Raw genomic sequence first — 19,651 nt, 5'->3', positions numbered from 1 at the left:
GCCGTGATGGGAGGATGAGGAGGATCTGTCCCAGCTTCCTACAGGTTCGCCGTGCTGTTCTTCAACTGCCTCCTCACCTTCGGTTCCTACTTCTGCTTCGACATCCCCAGCGTCCTGCAGCAGCAGTTCCAAGGGGTGAGTGGCTGTGCTCAAGGGCTGGGGAGGGGGTTGTGGTTTCACCCCAGCCAGAAGCCAAGAACTAGCAGCTGCTCACACTCCTTCCTGCCCCCCTTTTCCCCCCCAACACGGAGGAATGGGGAGGAGAAAATAAGATGTGTAGGTTGAGATAAGAACAGTTTAATACTAAAGAGCAGAATGAGCTAAAATGCTAAGGGATAATAAAAAGAAAGTGAAAGGAAAAAAGCCAACAAAACCCAACAAAACAAAATCAGTGATGCACAATAGAATTGCTCACCACTCATGGACCTACACAACCCTGTACCTCTCCGGATCAGCCCCTTCCTGCTTATATACTGGGCATGACATTCCATGGTGTGGAATATCCCTTTCGTTAGTTCAGGTCACCTCTCTCAGCTATGCTCCCTCCCAGTTTCTCTTGTGTACCTTCTCACTGGCAGAGCATGAGACACAAGAAAGAAAATGTCCTTGATTTAGGATGAACACAACTTAGCAGAAATCAAAACATCAGTATGCTATCAACAGTATTCTCACTCTGAATCCAAACACTGTATGGAATGAAGAGTCAGATCAAGAAACTAAGGCATCAGATAAAGCTGATAGTGCAGGCTCTTGGCTTTTCTTTTGGACTGAAATGTGTATAAAAGTGCTAAGTTCCTGCTGCTACTGCCACAGGAAGGGAAAGGGAAGCCATACAGTGCAAATGTCTTTTCCCATTTGGCAAGGGCTGGCTTCCTGGGAGAAGACACAACTCCCCTAATGACTGGTCACGGAAGTGGGAACTCAGCAGGAGAAATAGAAATTAAGTAGGGAAGAACTTCATTTTTAAAGGCATGAGTGGTTTTTTTTCTGTGTCTGCTCCTAACAATGGTTCTGTGACTTGTGCAGAACTTGACCTGCCCCAATGGAACCCAGCAGAACAGCACTAACACCACGCTGGAGTGTGTGGAAGGCTTGGGAATGACCCCAGCTCAGTACAACCTGCTCTATGCCATCTATGCCTGGACGTGAGTCACTTTCCTCTTGCTTTGGGGGTGGTTGGTAGTTGCATCCAAGCAGTGAGACACATGTTTCTCTTCTGGTTTTGTCCTAGAAATGCAGGAATGGTTATTCTGGCTGGATTTCTGATTGATAAACTGGGAAATAGCTGTAAGTTCTGGGGTTCCTTTAATTTATTCTTGTACTGGAGTGGAATTTCAGGCTGTCCTTTCAGTTCAAAAGGATGAGCAGAGGTCCTACTGCAGTGAGATCACAGAGGGATGGAGGGCAGAGTGTGTGGGTGAGTGTGATGGTTAGCTGAGCAGCTTTATGAAGCAACTGAGACGTTTTCATCCTTTGACCACTGACTTATCTGAATTGACACAGCAGGGCAGTAAACACACTTTTCTCTGTCACACACATTACAGGGACTAGTGTTACCTGGTTTTGATGGGACAAACTGATAAAGCAGAGGTCTGTTCCTTGCTCTGGCATGTGCTACAAGATAAGACCCAACAGCCCCAGCAAATGCAATTATGCTGTCTCTGTAACCCAGAGGGAAATGTCTTAGAGAGGAGACAGAGAGATCACATCCTCCAGGCCATAGTCTGTAGTGGAGCTCAGGACAGGGACAGGGACTGTATATAGAGTTCAGAGTCCTCTGTCTGATTTATTTTGACTCTCTAACCTCCCACCATATCATCATCACTGTTTTGAGGATTTCCAGGTCATTTTTTTAAGAAACCAGTCTTTACAAAATGGAAAACTGAAAGTGAGCTGATGGAAGCCCATGGGTTTACTGGTGTGTTTTGAGATTGTTCTTCAGAACGGTTTTGTCCTGATCTCAGTTGAGGTTTGTGTATGTTTTTCTGTTTCTCCCCTAGTTGGTGTCTTTGTTTTCTCTCTTCTGACTGTGCTGGGATCATCCATCTTTGCTCTAGGCTCACACTTCAAGGGCTCACCATACCTCCTCCCAATGATGCTAACAGGAAGATTGCTTTTTGGCTCTGGGAATGGGTCACTTACGAGTAAGGAATTCATATTTACATATTTCCACTGCACCAAAGGGCCATGATACATTTTTATTTGGCCTCCTAGACCCTTGTCCTACCAGTCAGCTTTGCCTGCTCTGCCCCTGTGTTGCTGGCAGAACACTGTTCCTTGAAGGGCTGTGTGGATTTAGTGTGTGCCAACATGTTTAAGAGTCTTCCCCTCTTGTCCTCCTCCCAGGGGTGGGCATTGACATGTGATTTCTCTGCCTTTGGGGTTTTTTTCACTTGCCTGATGTGGGGGAATAAGTTATCTCCCATGTCCCAGCATGGTTTAGTATGTTTTAAAATGGGCTGTGAGTTTGGCATGTGCTGTCTCCCCGTGGGAGTCATAGAGGTCTCTTCACCCTGTCTGAGCTCTCCAGCCTGAGAGAGCTGTTGCTTCTGTGCCATGCTCTTGGGCCAAGCCTGACTGCTCATGAGAGGATGTTTCTCTTCTCCAAGTTGTGCAGAATCGTATCACAGCCTTCTGGTTCAAGGGGAAGGAACTGGCACTGGCATTTGGACTGACTCTGTCTTTCTCCCGACTTGGGAGTGTCCTCAACTTCTTCTTCACTCAGCAGTTCGAGGCAAAGTTTGGAATGCAGTGGACACTCTGGGGAGGTGAGTTTCTTTGGTATGTTGTTTTCTAGACCCCAGGCCTGTTTTGTTCAGTTATTACAAGACCCTGAAAGAGATAATGAGGTTAGCAGGAAGAGGCACATGATTTTCTAGTTTTTCCTGTTGCTTTCCATGTGCAGTCAGTGGTGTTTTCTGCAGTGATGCCAGAAAACCCTCCCCAATGCTGTAGTGTCAGCCTGACAGTTTTGTTTTCTTGCCATTTTTTAACATCTGCAGTCATAGGTAGTCAGTACTCGATGTAGGTTTACTCCTATGGAATGGAAACTTCAGAGTGAAAGAAAGAGGAATCAAATACGTTTGTTGTTCTGTGCTTTGGCCAGCAGAACGTGCTGGTTGTGGAGCTGTGTCTGTACTGGTCCCAGCAGAAAATGCTTGCACGGGGCTGATTGAAACCACGTGTTCCAGTTACTGTGAGAAGCAGAACCTGAATTACACATTACTTAGTGTGAATCTGTCCTAGGGCTTGTATCTTTAGAAGATTTGACTTTCTGTCTTCTTTTTGGTCCGGTGAGGTGAGATCTGTAGTGGAAGGGATGATCTGTTCCACAGAGGGGTCAAGTGGCACTGTTGTGCTGCCTTGGTGATGTTAGGGAGATCTGCTTCACAGAGCCTCCTTTGTGTCCAAAGACTCAGTGATTATAGGAAACTGTTATTTCCCAGCCCACAAAGTAGTATGGGCCGTCACCCATGGAAAAGAGGATGCATGTGTGAGATAAATCTCTTGCATAAATTGAAACCCATTGCTCTCCTCTGATTCCAGCTCTCAGAGAAGAAGCTGTAGTGGGCATGAGGTGTCACATCCCATCTGACTTTTAGTTTTGTGCTCGGGCAGCATTTGCAAGCACAGCACAGTGACTTCTGTAGCCCATGAAGGGATCAATACATCAAAGTGTGTGTACATCTCAGAAGCTGTTTTGGCTCTTTGGAAAACAAAATGGGTACAGAACTCTCTGAGAATGATGTCTGCAGCAGATGCCATTGCCAAACTTGCTTTGGCATACCCAGCATAACCTGACACTTCAGGACAGGGTGGTATGAGGTGAAGGGTCCTACTCTACATGCCTTGTCCTACTCCAAGAGTAGAAGTCACGGAGAATTCTGCATTTTACACGCAGTGGGTTTTATCCTTCAGCTCTCTCCACGCTAAGGAATTTCTACCACCTCTTTTTTTTCCAGGGAGCCTGCTCTGTGTGCTGGGGTTTGTCTCAGCCCTCACAGTCAGTGTGCTGGATAAAGTGGGCATGAAGCAGCTGGGCTTGGATGGTGTTATCCAGCAAGAGTCCAAAAAAGTGGTACGTGGTGCACAAAGAGCTTTTCCATCTCCACCAGGAAATCGCGGGTGCATTGCCTCTGGGGCGCAGGGAAGGCTGCGGCGGCAGGAGCAGGTCCTAGCCAGGAGAGGGCATTCCCACCCCTCCTGCTCTCTGGATCGCATCAGCTCCCGGCCGAGTCGATTCCCTGCTTAGAGCCTGTGTTTGCAGCCTGCCAGAGAGCAAAGGTGGCACCTGCCACGGCAGTAGCTTTCTAAGCCAGTTATTTCGTGACCAGAGGTGGCTCAGAGGAGGATTCTGTGCACAAAACTAACAGGTAGCTCCCTCTGAACTGCTTCCTGGCTCACAGGATCCATGATGGCAAACAGCTGAGCTGGTCACTACTGAACAGTCTCTTCCTGTGTTTGCAGCCTGCCAGAGAGCAAAGGTGGCACCTGCCACGGCAGTAGCTTTCTAAGCCAGTTATTTCGTGACCAGAGGTGGCTCAGAGGAGGATTCTGTGCACAAAACTAACAGGTAGCTCCCTCTGAACTGCTTCCTGGCTCACAGGATCCATGATGGCAAACAGCTGAGCTGGTCACTACTGAACAGTCTCTTGCCAGCCCCTCCTTGAATTCCTGTTTTTTTTTTAGGGACAAGCATCACAGGCATTAGTCTGCAGTTTTATGGCACTTTAATGCACTAGCTGGCTTTCTTCTCATGGCAGTATTCTTGCTGGTTTCTGTAGCTCAGCATTGTGATTCCTGTTTATACTGTACCTTTCTGCTATGTTCCACTTTAAGAGTTTCAGTGGACTCTGCTCAGAACAGTCTCCTGCAGCTGGAACCTTTACAGAAATCAAAAGAGAGCCTTTTTTGTTTTCTGTACTGAATAGCATTAAAAAAGAAACATTTTAGAGTCAGCACATGTCAAATTTCTTATGGAGGTATATGAGCTGCCTTTCAGTTCCCTTTTACCTGCTGTTACTTCTTAAATCCCTTGTGCCCTTCAGTGGCTTGCAGGCAGGGACACTGGTGTGAAGCTCAGCTATTTCCTGGTGAGTGAGGGCACATCTTGTCTTGCAGAGGATTCAGGACATTCAACACCTTCCCCTTCGTTACTGGCTCCTGGTCCTCACCATCATGTTCTTCTACAACGGAGTCTTCCCCTTCGTGGCAGATGCCAGGTATGTGTGGCTGTGGCTCACTGACTGACAGGAGCCTGCAGAGCCTTGCAGGCCTCAATTCTGGGCTGACTGGGAAGTGCAGGGGGGATAGGCTTTTTACAACCGTTCAGGAAATGCAGAGAGACATGTCTCTAACACCGAGGTAAAGGGTCGAGGGTTCTTTGCCCTTTGTTTCCCTCCAAAGATGGGGGAGGCTTCTGAAAGAAAGCAAAAATACCTTAAAGGGAAATGATTCATCCCAAGCCTGGAACACTGCCAAAGGAGGATCAGAAGGATTTGGGAGAAGGGAAAGAAATGCTTCATTTAAAAAATAGCCTGGAGCCATTTCAACCTTTGTGACAGCTCAGCAAAGTGGGTGTCTCCTGAGCGGGTGGGGTGTCAGCTGCTCAGGTTTGGGGCGGCTCTGCCCTGCAGCTCCTGCTGTCTGAGCATCTGGAACACAGCTGGGCTTGCTCTGCCTGGGTTTGTATGTGAGGAAGCTTTTGTTTCCTGGTGAATGATTCAGGCCTCCTTTTTAATGCCTTCCTTCCCTTAAAACAAAGCAGCAACCTGTCTGACTAAATCAGTACTCCTGTCCAGGGGCTCTGCCACAGAGTTGTCATTTTGCTGCTTTGTTCCTGTTTGTGGATGATGCTGTCACACAGTGATGAACTTTTGTATTAGCAAAGGCTTGCAGTAAAAAAACCCACCATTATTGTGGTGGTATTTCATTAGTCATGTATAGGAAGTCAGTGTGAAATCAGGAGGGAAGAAATGTCATCAACATGACAACTGATGGGAAGTAGCTGTGCAAATAGCCAACCCAGGCTGAAGTAGCTACAAGATCTCTAAATAAAGCTGTGTAAGCTGTTCTGACTGTAAATCCTATGAAGAATTTGAGGAAGTTTAATGCAATTTGACCCAATGAGTGTTTCCTGCTGTAACCAGGTCTCCTTAAAGGAATTTCCAAGGGGGAAACTGTTCAAAACAGTTGTCCTGCCCCTCAGCCTTCTCCCCATTGGACTGATGAGGCTTTCTGCCTCTTCAAAGAGGATCTTAAAACTCCAGCTGTGTGTTTTGGACAGCACATTGCTGCAGTGAGCTGTGCTGGAAGGCAACACATAAGCTCCACTTTAGCCTGCAGTTTCACTCTGCACTTGCAGAAGTGTCTTGCAAGCTACCAGCTCCTCTGTGGTGTGCAGCAATTAAAGAGAAAACAAACCACCAAAGGTTTGGCACTGCAAACCAGATGGAATCAAGCTTGTTTACCAGTCCTCTCATCTAAACCTTTCCTGTCCATATGTTTGTGCTCAGACTTACTTTCTGTCAAAATAACCAGATCAAGAATACTAATTATGGATTTTTTCCCCCTCTTCGTTTTATTTTTAGCAAGTTCATCCAGGATAAATATTCTGGCTACAGTCAGCAGGCAGCTGCTTATATTGCTGGGGCAGTGTATGACAGCTCCCTCGTTCTCTCTGCAGCAGTTGGCATATTGATTGTGAGTACCCAAAACCTGAAGCACTTGCTGACAACTTATTCCTGATGTTTTGAAATGTCTGTGACAGCTCCTCAACCAGAATTTCACCTGTTGTGGCTGAACACACAGTCCTTTATATCCTTGCAAACTGCAAGATGCACTTTAGTTTGACTAAAATGACAGGAAATAACATTAACCTGTTTTTCCCTCTGTCCTGTAATTGTGCTGTGGTAGCACCAACTCATGCCACATGGCTGTGTGTGTTTTGGGAAGTCTGAGACAGGAACAGAAAGGATCAGGATAAGCTTTGCAAGTACATGGTGAAGAACAACCTGCATGTACTCAGGCCCTGTTTGTCAAACTCATCCTTTCCTTATTTCTGTAATTGTCAGTGTGTTTTCCCTCCCCCTTCATTAAAGCCTGGGGTTTTGCCAGACACTGAGTTTCTGACAGCATTTCAGTCTCAGTTCAGAGGTACACAAGAGAAACTAGGAACAGCTACACCACCACCAGCCAGGAAATGCCATGGCAGTGCCACTCCTGCCAGGCTGCTTTGCACAGCTCCTTGTGCCCCTAGGAGCCTGGGAAGCAGGATCCCCTGTACGAGGTCTGCTGTTTGTTCCCTCCACCAGGACTACGTTGGACTCAGAGGTGTCTTTGCTGTTGGCTGTGCTGTGCTGACTCTGCCAGTCTTTGCTCTCCTGGCATTCACGTTTGTGCCTCCACTGGTCTCTACCATCTGGCTGGGGATCACTTACTCCTTCGCTGCTGTGAGTTCCCAACCCCACTGGTGTAGCTGTGTGTGTGTAGTGGCTCCACTCCCACATCTCATGGCCTATTACTGCTGCCCTGGTGTCCTGCTGAGCAGGTTTAGCTGCCACAGGTTGAAGTCATTGGCTCCTCAAGCCTGAAAACTTTCCTTACTAACAAATAACCCCAAAGAATCAACATGGAGCAAAATGGAGCGTGGTGAGGACACACTCAATACAGTGTGAAGCTTTAACCTGACTGCTCTTTGCTTAGTGTTTTCTACCTTGGATGTAACACCCGAATCTCTTTTGAGTCTTATGAGCTAAATCATCAGGTCTGACTCCCCTTCTGAAATCTGGAGTCAGGTTATTCCAGTTTCAGATAACCTGGGTTGTCTGTGCTGTCTCAAGCTGCTTGAAAAGGATGGCAAACAGTCTAGAACCAGACAATAGACTGGGGGGGACAAACATCAGATGTTTTGAAGAGAAAATAGAAATGTTCATTTAGTGGGAATAATTCTTTCGGAACCAGTGTCTATCTAACACCTTTAAATCAGGCTCTGAGCCCCTGTTCTCATTGCTCCCCCCCAGGCTAGTATGTGGCCATCCATACCCCTCGTGGTCCCCCAGGCAACTTTAGGGACAGCAATGGGATTGGCAACCTCTGTGCAGATGGTTGGAGTTGGCCTTTCAAATCTGATTGTTGGACACATTCTGGGAACAAAGTCCAGGTGAGAATGCTTTTCCATTTTTACTTCCAAGCAGAGACATAAAATCATAGAATCAAAGAATCAACCAGGTTGGAAAAGACCTCCAAGATCATCAAGTCCAACCCTACCCTGGTTACTAGACCATGGCACTAAGTGCCACATCCAGTCTCATCTTAAAAACATCCATGGATGGTGAATCCACCACCTCCCTGGGCAGCACATTCCAATGCCTGATCACTCTCTCTGTAAAAAATTTCTTCCTAATATCCAACCTAAACCTCCCCTGGCAGAGCTTGAGTCTGTGTGCCATATCACCAGTGCTTTAGTGGAGTGCTATGAACAAAAATCAGGGGATTTGCAACCTGATGCTGCAGGGAACCAGAGAGGTGCCTTAACTGCCTTCAAGTGACTGGTTGTTCTGTCCTGTTTTGGCTCTCTAGTGAACTAAAGATCCCCCTGTGGCGCTGGCAGCAGGTGATGATCTTTATGTTGGCAAACACTATTGCGTGCATTGTTGCCTCCATTAGCCTCAATGTTGTGGACAAGACCCAGGTAAGTGTGATATGAGATGAGATGAGAAACCTGTGCATCACCAGCTTCTTTTTATCCATGTAACTGCTGTTGGGTGTGCATGTGAGTAACTCTTAAAATGGGGCTCCAAAAATGGAGAACCCTCTGCTAAATCCCCAGGAAAGCATCACAGTCTTGCCTGGTATGGAGCTATTGGCAGCTGCGTTTTTTTGCAAGACAGTGAGGGGAAGGGCCAGGACCTACTTGTGACAGTGTGTGTGTACAGGAAAAACAGTGTCCTTCTGTCACCAATTGCTGCTTTGAATTTCCAGGATGGGACACTGAACAGAAGCAGAAAAGGAGCAGCTGTGGGGCAGGACAGAGACCCTGAGGATGCAGCACAGCTCCTAAATGATGACACAGGAACCGAAGGCTCTGTCAGCTGAACCTTAGCAGGGAGAGAACAATGGCACTGCTAGACACAGCACTGATCACTTCTGCCTCAAAGTGTACTTTAAACGTCTTTAAAGGGAATTGTCCTCAGGAATGGAATGTTACACACAAGTGCAAAGGGTCTGCTCTGTGGTTCTTGGGCCTCCTCTGACACTCAGCCACCTGCATGGGGCACTTTAGGAACTACACTGTAGTCAGTGATGTTCACTTAGGTACAGGAGCTGTTAAGACAGCTTATCAACCTGGATCCCAACTGCCTGCAAAGCTGAGCCTACCTCACAAGAGCCCTGCCACAAGAACCTGCACAGCAGCACGTGCCACCCCCACACAGGGCAGGTCTGCCCTTTCACTGACTGCTCTAGAGCAGCCTCTTCCACAAATCACACACCCAGGCAAGTCACACCATCTCTATCCTTCAGGCAGGAGCCTGAATTAATCAAATGGATGACCTTTTGCACACAAGCCTAGCCTAATTGCTTATTACTTTACTAGAAATGCTTCTGTAAGCTGTGCCTATTCATTTCCCTTCTAAAACATAAAAGGTTTTGATCTGGAATTCTGTCCTTTACACCATGGTGCTCTTCTTACTCATGAAGGCCAGAGGCTTGTTTCACTCAGCCAACTGCCCTTTGGAAACGTTCACACTCAGTGTTTACAAAAGCACAAAGGAGGCTTTAAGAATGAAGTAAACTAACTCAGCCAAGTAGGAGAAATACCCAAGTGAATGACACACGTAAATTCCTATGCATTCTTAAGAGAAAGAGCAGCTGTGCTCAAGTTGCATTTCATATAAACAGTAGTAGATTGAAAGCAATTTGGGCACTGACAGTAATGGCACATTTTAAGCCAACCCCACACATCAAAGCAAAGCTTGGTTAAACTGATGTACTGAAGAGGATGTGCTCAGGGAGCAAGGTCTGCAAGTTCTAAGCTCCATTGTGAATTAATTTCAGACCACAATTAAAGGATTTCCCTGTTGGAGTTTGGTGCAGCAGAAATTTAGGGGTGGGGTGAGAAGTCACAGAACTCCAAAATCAGACTCATCTAGTTTGGCACTGACCTCCCAAGATCACTGGGTCCCACACCCTTGTGCTCAGGCAGAAGCAGCTGGAGCAGGTTGGCCACTGAAATAGACCATGGACTGATTTATAAAAGCAGACACCTACAGCACACAATGAAGTAACAAAATACAGAGGTTTATTGACATTTGCATGTTCTGTCGTTTGATTTCCAACCCCCTTCTGTCCCGGAGAAATACTCAGACCAATCCTGATGAGTTGAAAACATTGTTTAGATTCCAAAGAAAGAAACACAAGAAAATTAACATAAGTTTAACAAATTTAAGGCCTAGTTAGAAGCTGTTTTTTAAAAGACAGGCACTCTCTTTTAAAAAACAATGCACATCAGGTACTAAAAGAGGCCAAATGCTCAGTATTGCAGACAGCACCAACTACACCTGAGCCTGCAATGCAGGAAGCAGCCTCTGATCAACTTCCACATGCAGCCTCCTGTCAAGTACTGGAACAAGGAACTGAAGCAGATAGATGTGTCTGAGACTCAGCATAGACTCAAGAACAGCTGCTGGGAAATACATGTTTGGAAGTAACAACAATCCATTCCAGGGTTGCAGTTTGAATCACTGCCTTGTTTTCCTAGGGCGACAAACAACAGGCAGCTCCAAACCAATCTGAACGGTACAAAGGCATTGAAATCCCTACTTTCCATGGCTGTTTCTACCCCTAGCACTGCCCCATGTATTTCACTATTTGAAAAGGCAACTAAGTCTTTGTGCAGTCACTCAGCACTGCTGACAAATGGAACTGTGCAGCCTAAGAAGCACTACAATCACAGAGAGGTTCAGCACCTGGCCCAGTGTCCCCTCCCAATAGCAGCACTTTCCAGGGAACCTGGGCTAGAACAGCAGTGGATATACAGAGATAAGGCCACTTGATCTTTGGTGTACCTGAACAACTCCTGTTTTGATATGTCAGATTTCAAAGGTCAGTATTCAACACAATGAACAGTAAGCACCTAAGGTTAACATTCATATCAAAGCTCTGGATAGGATCAGAAAGTCCATTCAGAGAACAAAGGATGGGAGCCACCCTCCCTCAAAAAGGTCTGTGCAAAACATGCACATCTTCCAAACATGATTTACAATAGCCAGCACAACCAGAAGGTTTGTATTGCTAAAGTCTGGTTTTCCAGCTAGGATAGTCTACAGCAAAAACAACTACAGCTCTGGGTTGGAAGAACCAATGTAGTTCTCCCAACTTTACTAACAAAAATCCGAGGCAGTCAAAGGCAAAGGTAAGGCTGACCAAAGACAGGGGGATTCACTAACAGAGTCAGCACAGACAAAGCAAACAGGAGATTCACTGTGGTGGAGACAGGAGAACAGTCCTGGTTTCCACGGGACGCAAAGTGAAAACTTGTGCCAAAGATGAGGCACTGCCACACAGGCTGGGGCAGAGCCAGCTGGCTGGACACCTAGGCATATTCTCCATGTAACTGTAAACTTCAAGTTGCCTCTGTTCAAAGAGTACCATAAAGCTATTGTTTGCACACACATCTTTACCAGAAAACGTGAAGCATCCAACCAGGACACTTTAAACAAAAGCCTGCTAGAAGCACCTACATGAAACAGTATGTTGGGCTGACCCATGTCAAGAGCCAGTCCTAGTAATCAGCAGATTACCAAAGGCATCAGAAAGGCCTGAATACCTGGGGAGGGGAAGACCACAATCATTATAAACACATGATGGTTTATGAGTATAAAAGAAACTTTCAGCATATTTTGTCCTTGTATCAGCAATCATGTGCTGCAAAGCAAGAAAGGAGAGAGAGAACCCAAGACTGGAGACACTCCTAACCATGGCAGCACTACTTGTTCCAGTGGAACTGATTTACATTCAAGGGACTGCAAGTCAGCAGTGAAGCTGCATCCCACTGCCTAGCAGAAAGGCCAGCCTACCTGCTGTGCTTCAGGATCTTCAGTGTGACCTCCAGGCCCCTTCCTGTTCACAATGGTTGACATGCTGACTGTATGGATACACCTGACTCCACAAGAGTGTCCTGTGCCACAAGCTAGCTAAGAACACAACAGTTACACTAATGTTCCCCTCTGCCACCCACCCAGGCAGGCCAATACTCACATCTTCCACAGGGCACCCATTCCCTCCCCAGCCCTCCCTCCCCAAATCACCAGGTTACCCTTCCTACACACTCTAGCATAACCCTCATCCATCTACCTATGAATCTACCCACCAGCAATAGTCTATAAACTGACCTCGCCAGACTAAACTTGACCAGACAAGAGTTTCTGTGCAGACTCTGTTAGTGACAGTGATGACCCTAATAGAATGCAATGCTGGATTTCCCCCCGGGTGGATTGAGGACTTTGTTGTGTGAGCGTGGCCTTGGCCCTAGCCGGGGCTCATGATTGTCTATCTTGGGTTCTGGCTCCTTACATCGCTCCTCTTTGCCCTGGTCTTTTTTCTCGCCTCCACCTTCCAGCTGGGGTTTGATGTTTTCTGTAGCTGCATAAAAGAAAAGGGATTAGAAGATTAGATTGCTATTCTGTGGTGCACAAAGTGCCTCAGCTTCTGGGAGCTGCATTATGTCCCACCCCCAGCACAACAAGGCTGTTCATTTTTCCCGAGGTGCTGAGATAAGAATTTCACTTTTCACAATTTCTCTTTTCCTTCAGCAATTTTTCTAAGAAGGATATGGAGGCTAATCAATATACCTTCAGAATTATTTTGGCAGTTTCAGGCAATTAAGACATGCAATGTACCAATCAATCCTTTCACACAGTTGTTCTTTAACAACTAACTGAGCAATAATACACTGTTTCAGTCAGCTCTCTGTTATTTACAGCTACAGAAGATCAAGATTACAAGCTTGAAGGAGATGGCAAGGGAGGAAGAAGCAACCTGACAGGATGTTTTCCTGTATCTCTGTATACATAGACATTATCAAGCAAAGTATAAACATACAGAGTACCATGACTCATGCTTATGTTCTCCTCAATAAGAGGAAGAGAAACAGTTCCCTGAAACAAGGGATTACATTTCTGACTAAACTTCCCAGTTATAAAAACATGAGACTTAAAAGAAAGTATTAGCAACTATTCCTCAGAGCTTATCTTTTCAAAGAGAACAGAGAAAGGAATCTCTCTTGCTGACCTTCTGTCTTCTTTGGTGTTTCATCTTCTTTCAAGACAATGTGATCCTGAAAAGAAATCCAAAACTATCTTAATGCGTTATCATTCTCAAACAGCAAGTCTGTCACAAAGTCCTCCCTAAAGTTTTGCTTCATTTCTGGTCTAAGTTTAGCCACTGGTCACAGTAAAAGCAAACAGCTGCAGGCACTGTGTGCAGCCCTTCACCCCTGCACTGACCAATCCAATGATGGAGTCAAAGGAACAAAGCAAAGCCCTCTCCTACACTAGCAACACTGCTCCTGACAAACCTACCTCCTAGCCTTATTTTCCCTCCTCCTTTCTTATGGCCCCAAATACTACTCAAAACATGCATTAAAAGCTAAGCAAAATCGCACTTTAAATCTAGGGGGAGAAAAAAAAAAAAAGGAAGAAAGGGGTAAATTGGATTAATCCTTTCATCCTAAACTTCCAGGAAAATGAGGCTGTAAGTACTTTTCCAGCACAATGACAGTAAGCTGTGAGTCAGAGATGTTAAATTTCTGTGCTATCTGACATGGCAAAAACCTCATCAACATAATAGTTACTCACTTATTAATATTACCTCAGAGTAAGGCAGCAGTTGTAAATCCCCTCCAGCTGCACCTCCCTGACACGGAACACCAAAGGCTTCAGAAGCTTTTTCTCTATTTTTTTATTTTGAACACACATCCACAGTGTAATTAACACTTTTACTGCAAACTGCAGAGCCTGCTGAGACCCGATACACCCAAAATAACAAACTATGGAAGAGCCTTCAGGAATAACTGTCTAACTCGAAGTGTCCCCGTGGATAATTCAGGTCTGTTCTTAAGGAGAACACTGTGGCAGACTGGGACCAGACTCTCTGGAGTTGCTTGGCTGGACAGCAACAGAAGGACACATACCTTGGGCTTGTTTGGGTGTGCTCGTACAACGCTGGGAGAAACAGGAGAGCCAAAGATATCACTTGTCTTCCCCCCGGGAGGATTCATGCGTGGACGAGGCTGAGCAGAATCGGAATCCTCAAAAATGCCACTTTCTTTTCCTCCTGTGAAAGGCAGTTGTTAGTTTTTCCCCCTAGATAGATGACTTCGGCTTATCACACTATATTAAAAAAAAATCAAAACAGATACAAGAATTCCAGGACTTGTAGGACCCTGCTTGCCTGAAGAGACTAGCTGAAATCCTCTGCTACAACTCAGAGGATCTCAGAATCAGGGCTGAGCTCACTGCAGACAGTGAGCACAGAAACAGCTCTAGAACAGAGGCTGTTTCCTCCTTTCATCATTTCCTAGATGTCAGCTTGGAAAGAATTAAGACTTGGAGACGTGCTAAAAAGTCTGTGAACATGCAAAGCACTGAAATATTCATACATTCAGAAGTCTGAAGAGATTGATCATTCCAGCCTGCTCCGTACGTAAAAACACAATGTAAAAAGATGACAGTGCTCCACTTTTAGAACACAAACCCAGTTCTGTGCTGCAATTCGGAGCCCAATCACACAGGAAGAGGGGGCAGCTCTTACCTGGAGGGTTTGTTCTTTTTGGAATGTTTTGAGGTTGTTCTGATGCTCCAAAGATATTGGATGCCATCCGGTGTGGTCTGCTTGAAGGAGACACTTCTTCTGTACTCCCAAAGAGATTACTAGAACCTCCTCCTGGGGGCTTCAACACCCTACACCACAGAATGAGGAGCAAGATACAACAGTTCATTTAAAATTCACAACATTCAACATATTTGGGTTCAAACTGAAGGAGGGAAAGTCTAGGTTGGATGTGAGAAAGAATATTTTTCCTGTGAGGGTTGTGAGACACTGGCACAGGTTGCCCAGGGACATGGTGGCTGCCCTGACTCTGGATGAAGCCTTGAGCAACCTGGTCTAATGAGGAGGTGTCCCTGCCCAGGGCAGGGGTTGGGACTGGATGATCTGTAAGGTCCATTCCAACCCCTAAATTCTGTGATTTGCTGTCTCCTTCCCATTCTCCCTTGTATGTAATTATTCTAGTTTTAACTCACTTCAGGTAATTCTGCTATGCCCACAAAGTATCTGTTGCTCAAGAGCTGTTCTAATGAAATCTTCTCAAGCTCAGCACAAATACTGCCAATCTCCTGGTCAGTCAACTTGCTCATTAAGCGATCTAGGATTACTTGGAATGATCCTAACAGTGCCAGCAGCACAAACAGCTACACTCTCCGTGGTGTTCCAGAAGCAACAGGAGATTGAGAGCAGCCATATGACTCTGGTTAGGATTTTTAAAATAACCATTACAGAATCAGACTTTCAGCTAAACTGCACATACCAACTTTGCATCTGTGATACAAGTCAAACCCACTGACTTTTAAATAAAAGCAGACATTTCATAACCAGCAAAATGTCTGCTAGTTTCAACCATCAGTTATCGTATTAGCTGCTGTAGAGTTTAGAATGGAGAGGTGGAATCACCATCCCTGGAGGTGTCCCAAGAAATCATGTGGCACTTGGTGCTCTGGTCTAGTTGACAAGGTGGTGATCAGTCAAAGGTTGCACTCAGTGGTCTTGGAGGTCTCTTCTAACTTAAATGATTCCATATCAAAAATAATCTTTACAGTTACATCTACTTGACCAATTACCCACAGCCTTAGCAGCTGAACAAAGGTAGTAACTCAATTATACTTTCTCTAACCTGAATCCTTAATCTAGGACCTAACCTAACCTTTAGTTGTAAAACATGAGAACAATTACAAATTGCAAGATCTTTATCCCACTCCACCTGAACACAAGTCAAATATCAGTGAATTCAACACCTCTCCCCAGCTCAGTGACAGCACCATGCCATGTCAGGTGATCTGTCTGCCAGGCATAAGATGAGGCTCCTCTTGCAGCTTAGATCTATTCCACTTTGAGATTTAGTTTCACAAAATCAGAGGTATTTGGTTGCCCAGTCAGAAAATGAGCTTTGTGTGCATTTCAGATCATAAGATGCAGAAAACAGTTCCAGGCAATGTGGCAAGAAGGAGAAAAAGGTTCTTCTTTTAGTTTGGGAATAGTTTATACAGACAGAATTAGCCTCAGAGAGTCTGTCCTTGCTGGCCAATTAATCCTTAGTATGACTGTGGATTTAATAAACCCCTTCAGCCTGAGGGAGGAACGACAATTTCAGCAGACAGGACAATTTCTTGTCCACTGTACAAGTTAGATCATACAAAGCAGAAGGTTTATTTGCATTTTAGTGTCCAACAGACGGCAGAGCCAACTATGCTAAGGGTTTTCCAGGTATCTTAGAAGATCTAAACCCACAAATAAAGAAGACATTAAATAGGCAAATTATGTATTTCAATCATTCACACAAGCCCAGAAACTGAGGCAGTTTAAGTATGTAAACTAGAGAGACTGAAGGAAAAGGGAACTCTACAAAAAAGGAGTTTGGGAAGGGGCTCCTCTGTTAAAAGGGGCTCCTCTCACACATTTAGCCCTTCTTGAGGTCCAAGTACACTAAGGATAACCAGCAAAGAGACTGAGAGGAAGAGAAACACAGTTTATACTGCTGGAGCCTCTAACACCACAGATTCACTCCATTTGCCATACTGTTTGCTTAGCACATGCCTGTGAGAGTAGGAGGGAGTAACAAAATAACTACATTCAGATTTTTTTGGTTTAAGAAAAACAACCAGTCATAAGAATCAAATTCCTTCTCATTCCTGCAACTGGTTTTTAAGACCTAATGCAGGAAAAACTTCTAGAGAAACCCCATTTTAAGCTTAAAAGTCTTGATTATTCAGGGAAGAAACTTAATTAAGCATTAAAAGAAATCCAACATGGATTAGTCTATTGTCCTCCCATTTTCAGCTCAGTAGCCACACTAAAAAAACCCTACTGTTCAACATATAAGGCAGAGGCAGCACTGGAGGTGCTTACAAGGCATTTGGAAACCAGCACAAGTGACCTTTTCTGCCAGCATCACCCAAAACAATGCCTTGACTCCACATACACAAAGTGCATTTGCCACCTCAAACTCCCAAATGCTGAGAACCTTCCAAGCACTCCATAAACTTTCAGGTGACTCTGCCACCAGGTTCACAACACTCTAACTAATGCAAAGTCAGGAAACTAAGTCATGCACAGGAATTCCCAAAAATAACCTCAAAGCATAGCACAAAGTGTGCCAGCTGATGCCAGCAAATGGGGACAGGGCTCTGTGCTCCTTCCTATCAGCCAAAAACGTGGGAGGACACAAAGCTCTTTCCTTGCTGTGCAGTCCCCAGAGCAGTGCTGGCCTCCCACTACTCCTGTGGCCTCAGCTCCAGAGCAGAGCAAGACATGCAGGCTCCCCACACCAGGGAAGAAAATCAGATTTTGCCTGCAAATTCTACCAAAGGAAACACACACTGAGCTCAGTAAGGCAATGTGATCTGCTTCGACAGAGTACACACGAGTTCCACACACACTGCACAGTAACTTTATGCTTTGTAGCCATTTTAGTTTACATTGATATCGTGCCAGTTTACATAGAGACATTTCTGCGTCTCCCAGCCAGGTATGTTATGTCTTTCTTCCTCTGGGAGGAGGGGAGCAGGGAACGTGTCGTTTTAATCAGGAAGGAAAAACACAACCCTTTGTCTTCTCTGCAACCCAAATCTGCCTTTCACCCCCTGACTCCAGCACACCGCAAGTCAGTTCCTCTAGAACAGTTATATTAAGAGACCTACCCAGCAAGTTTAAAAGTCTCTCCTAATTGCTTTGTTCTCTTTTGGCAGATTTGAAGACTTTTCATTAGTTCTTCTGATCCTTCCCCCTGCTACATTCTAACACACTTAAATCTGAATGCCCTTTCCTCACTGAACCTCCCAGCCGACCTACAGAAGAGGTGCCAAGACATATCCATTACTCCAAGACACCCACTATAGAAATACTGCTTTTTTATTTTTCAGTTCTGCCTGAAAGGCAAACGCTCAAGTCCCACCAGATTTCAGACAGTTCTAACACAGCAGGTAAAGCTGTATTATACACAAGAGACTCTCCCTAAGGTAACTAGCAGAAAGCAGAGCTGAGGCCTGGAAGCTCTACAGCTCTGGGGGTGCTCCTGCTGTGGGATCAGCACAGACTCACGGCTCATTACACAAACAACAGCGTGTTAGGCAGTCATGCTCTTGGCCTGAAAGCTCCCAGATATTCTGCAGTGACCCCAAGGGGAGGAGGGGAACATAAACATTACATTTCCAAGATGGTTACACTTCCCATCCTCAATTCTCTGTAGCAGTTGTGAAACTGCTCATACACAGGATAAATTAAGGGCAGATAAAGCAATGCACCTTTATAGTGTGTAAGAATGACACAGCTCTGTCCTGTTTTGCTTTTAGAAACTCTTGAGCATGCAATTCCTCATTTATTTTGGGAAAGCAAAACCTTCTTAAAAGTACAAAGTGTTATTACTAAAGTTTAATACAATATGAGGCAGGTGATTTGATTCAGAAAACTAGTAGTTTGCTCTATCACTGCACCCATGAACAGGATCCCTCGAGACACACCTCACTGGGAAGTGATTTAAGCAAAAGCTTTCCTTTAGAATCTTTCATTTCTAACAGTAACACCCTCGCACTACGAAGTTCTCAAAAGGCAAAGCATTTGTTTATAATTTCCTCCCAGACTTTCACATCAGGAGGAGTTCTCTTTTCCTGCTTCCACAGCTGTTGGTGGTTGCTGCAGGGATTTGGAATGAGACTCAGTTTGAACTGGAGAAACCTCAACAGATGGAGAATTGCAAAAGGATTTGCATTCTCACTAAATAAAATTTTGTTTAGGGAACGAACAGGATAAGCTGCAGACAAAGTGTCCTTAAACCAGGTAATTTTCCCTGTGTCACTGACCAACATCTCAGAGAACACTGTGGTTGTGCCAGGGGAGGCACAGAGCTGTGTGTGCGGGCACAGCCTGGCTCGGGCACCACCTCTGCTCCGTTAGCATCTTCCCCGCAACCTCTGCCCGGGAATCCCTCTGAGAGGTTAGGCGTGTTTTCAAAATTACTGTGCCAACAGCAGCTCCTCTGGGACCCTACCAAGGGCAGAGCATCCCCAAAAGACTTTTAAGCCCAGCCCGCAGCTGAATACAGGCGAACTCACAGCATTCGGACACCATTTCCAAACATTCCCTCTCTCCCTCCCTCCCCCGCGCCCGCGGCAGCCCCGCGCAGGGAGGGATGAATCCCTGCACTCCCCGCGGATTTCCAGGCATCAGCCTTCCTCCAACGGGAACAATGCCATCAGCTCCGCAGGGCGAAAACGAGCGACATCTGCCTCGGAGGGTGTTCATAAATCAACCGGGTTGGAGGAGAGCTCAAAGATCATCGAGTCCAACCCTACCCTGGTTACTAGACCATGGCACTAAGTGC

The 19,651-nt window shown here is 45.6% G+C and overlaps 2 protein-coding genes across 2 annotated transcripts in view; one reads left to right on the top strand and one right to left on the bottom strand.

Moving 5' to 3' along the window:
* Nucleotides 1–44: 44 nt before the first annotated feature.
* On the top strand, nt 45–9,096 carry LOC103805081 (major facilitator superfamily domain-containing protein 1-like; the record flags this gene model as incomplete). The annotated part of the gene is made up of 12 exons (XM_009077717.1): nt 45–135; nt 1,027–1,145; nt 1,232–1,287; nt 2,001–2,144; nt 2,610–2,768; nt 3,963–4,078; nt 5,122–5,222; nt 6,591–6,702; nt 7,314–7,451; nt 8,022–8,161; nt 8,581–8,692; nt 8,983–9,096. Coding segments are annotated over 12 exons (1,402 nt in total), but the record flags the coding sequence as incomplete, so codon positions are not given.
* Nucleotides 9,097–12,412: 3,316 nt separating this feature from the next.
* Nucleotides 12,413–19,651, bottom strand: part of HN1L (hematological and neurological expressed 1-like) — a 7,869-nt gene continuing 630 nt past the window's right edge. Inside the window, exons 2-5 of the mRNA XM_009077716.1 lie at nt 14,812–14,960; nt 14,192–14,334; nt 13,291–13,336; nt 12,413–12,642 (exon numbers count right to left, since the gene is read on the bottom strand). Coding sequence (XP_009075964.1) covers nt 12,458–12,642; nt 13,291–13,336; nt 14,192–14,334; nt 14,812–14,960 — 523 coding nt within the window. The 3' untranslated portion in view covers nt 12,413–12,457. The remainder of the gene's footprint in view (nt 12,643–13,290; nt 13,337–14,191; nt 14,335–14,811; nt 14,961–19,651) is intronic.

This window comes from Acanthisitta chloris, unplaced genomic scaffold, assembly GCF_000695815.1.
Source record: "Acanthisitta chloris isolate BGI_N310 unplaced genomic scaffold, ASM69581v1 scaffold39526, whole genome shotgun sequence".
In the NCBI taxonomy this organism is placed as follows: Eukaryota; Metazoa; Chordata; class Aves; order Passeriformes; family Acanthisittidae; genus Acanthisitta; species Acanthisitta chloris.
Note: the sequence above shows the minus strand (reverse complement) of the source record. Positions and strands in the feature narration are given on the sequence as shown.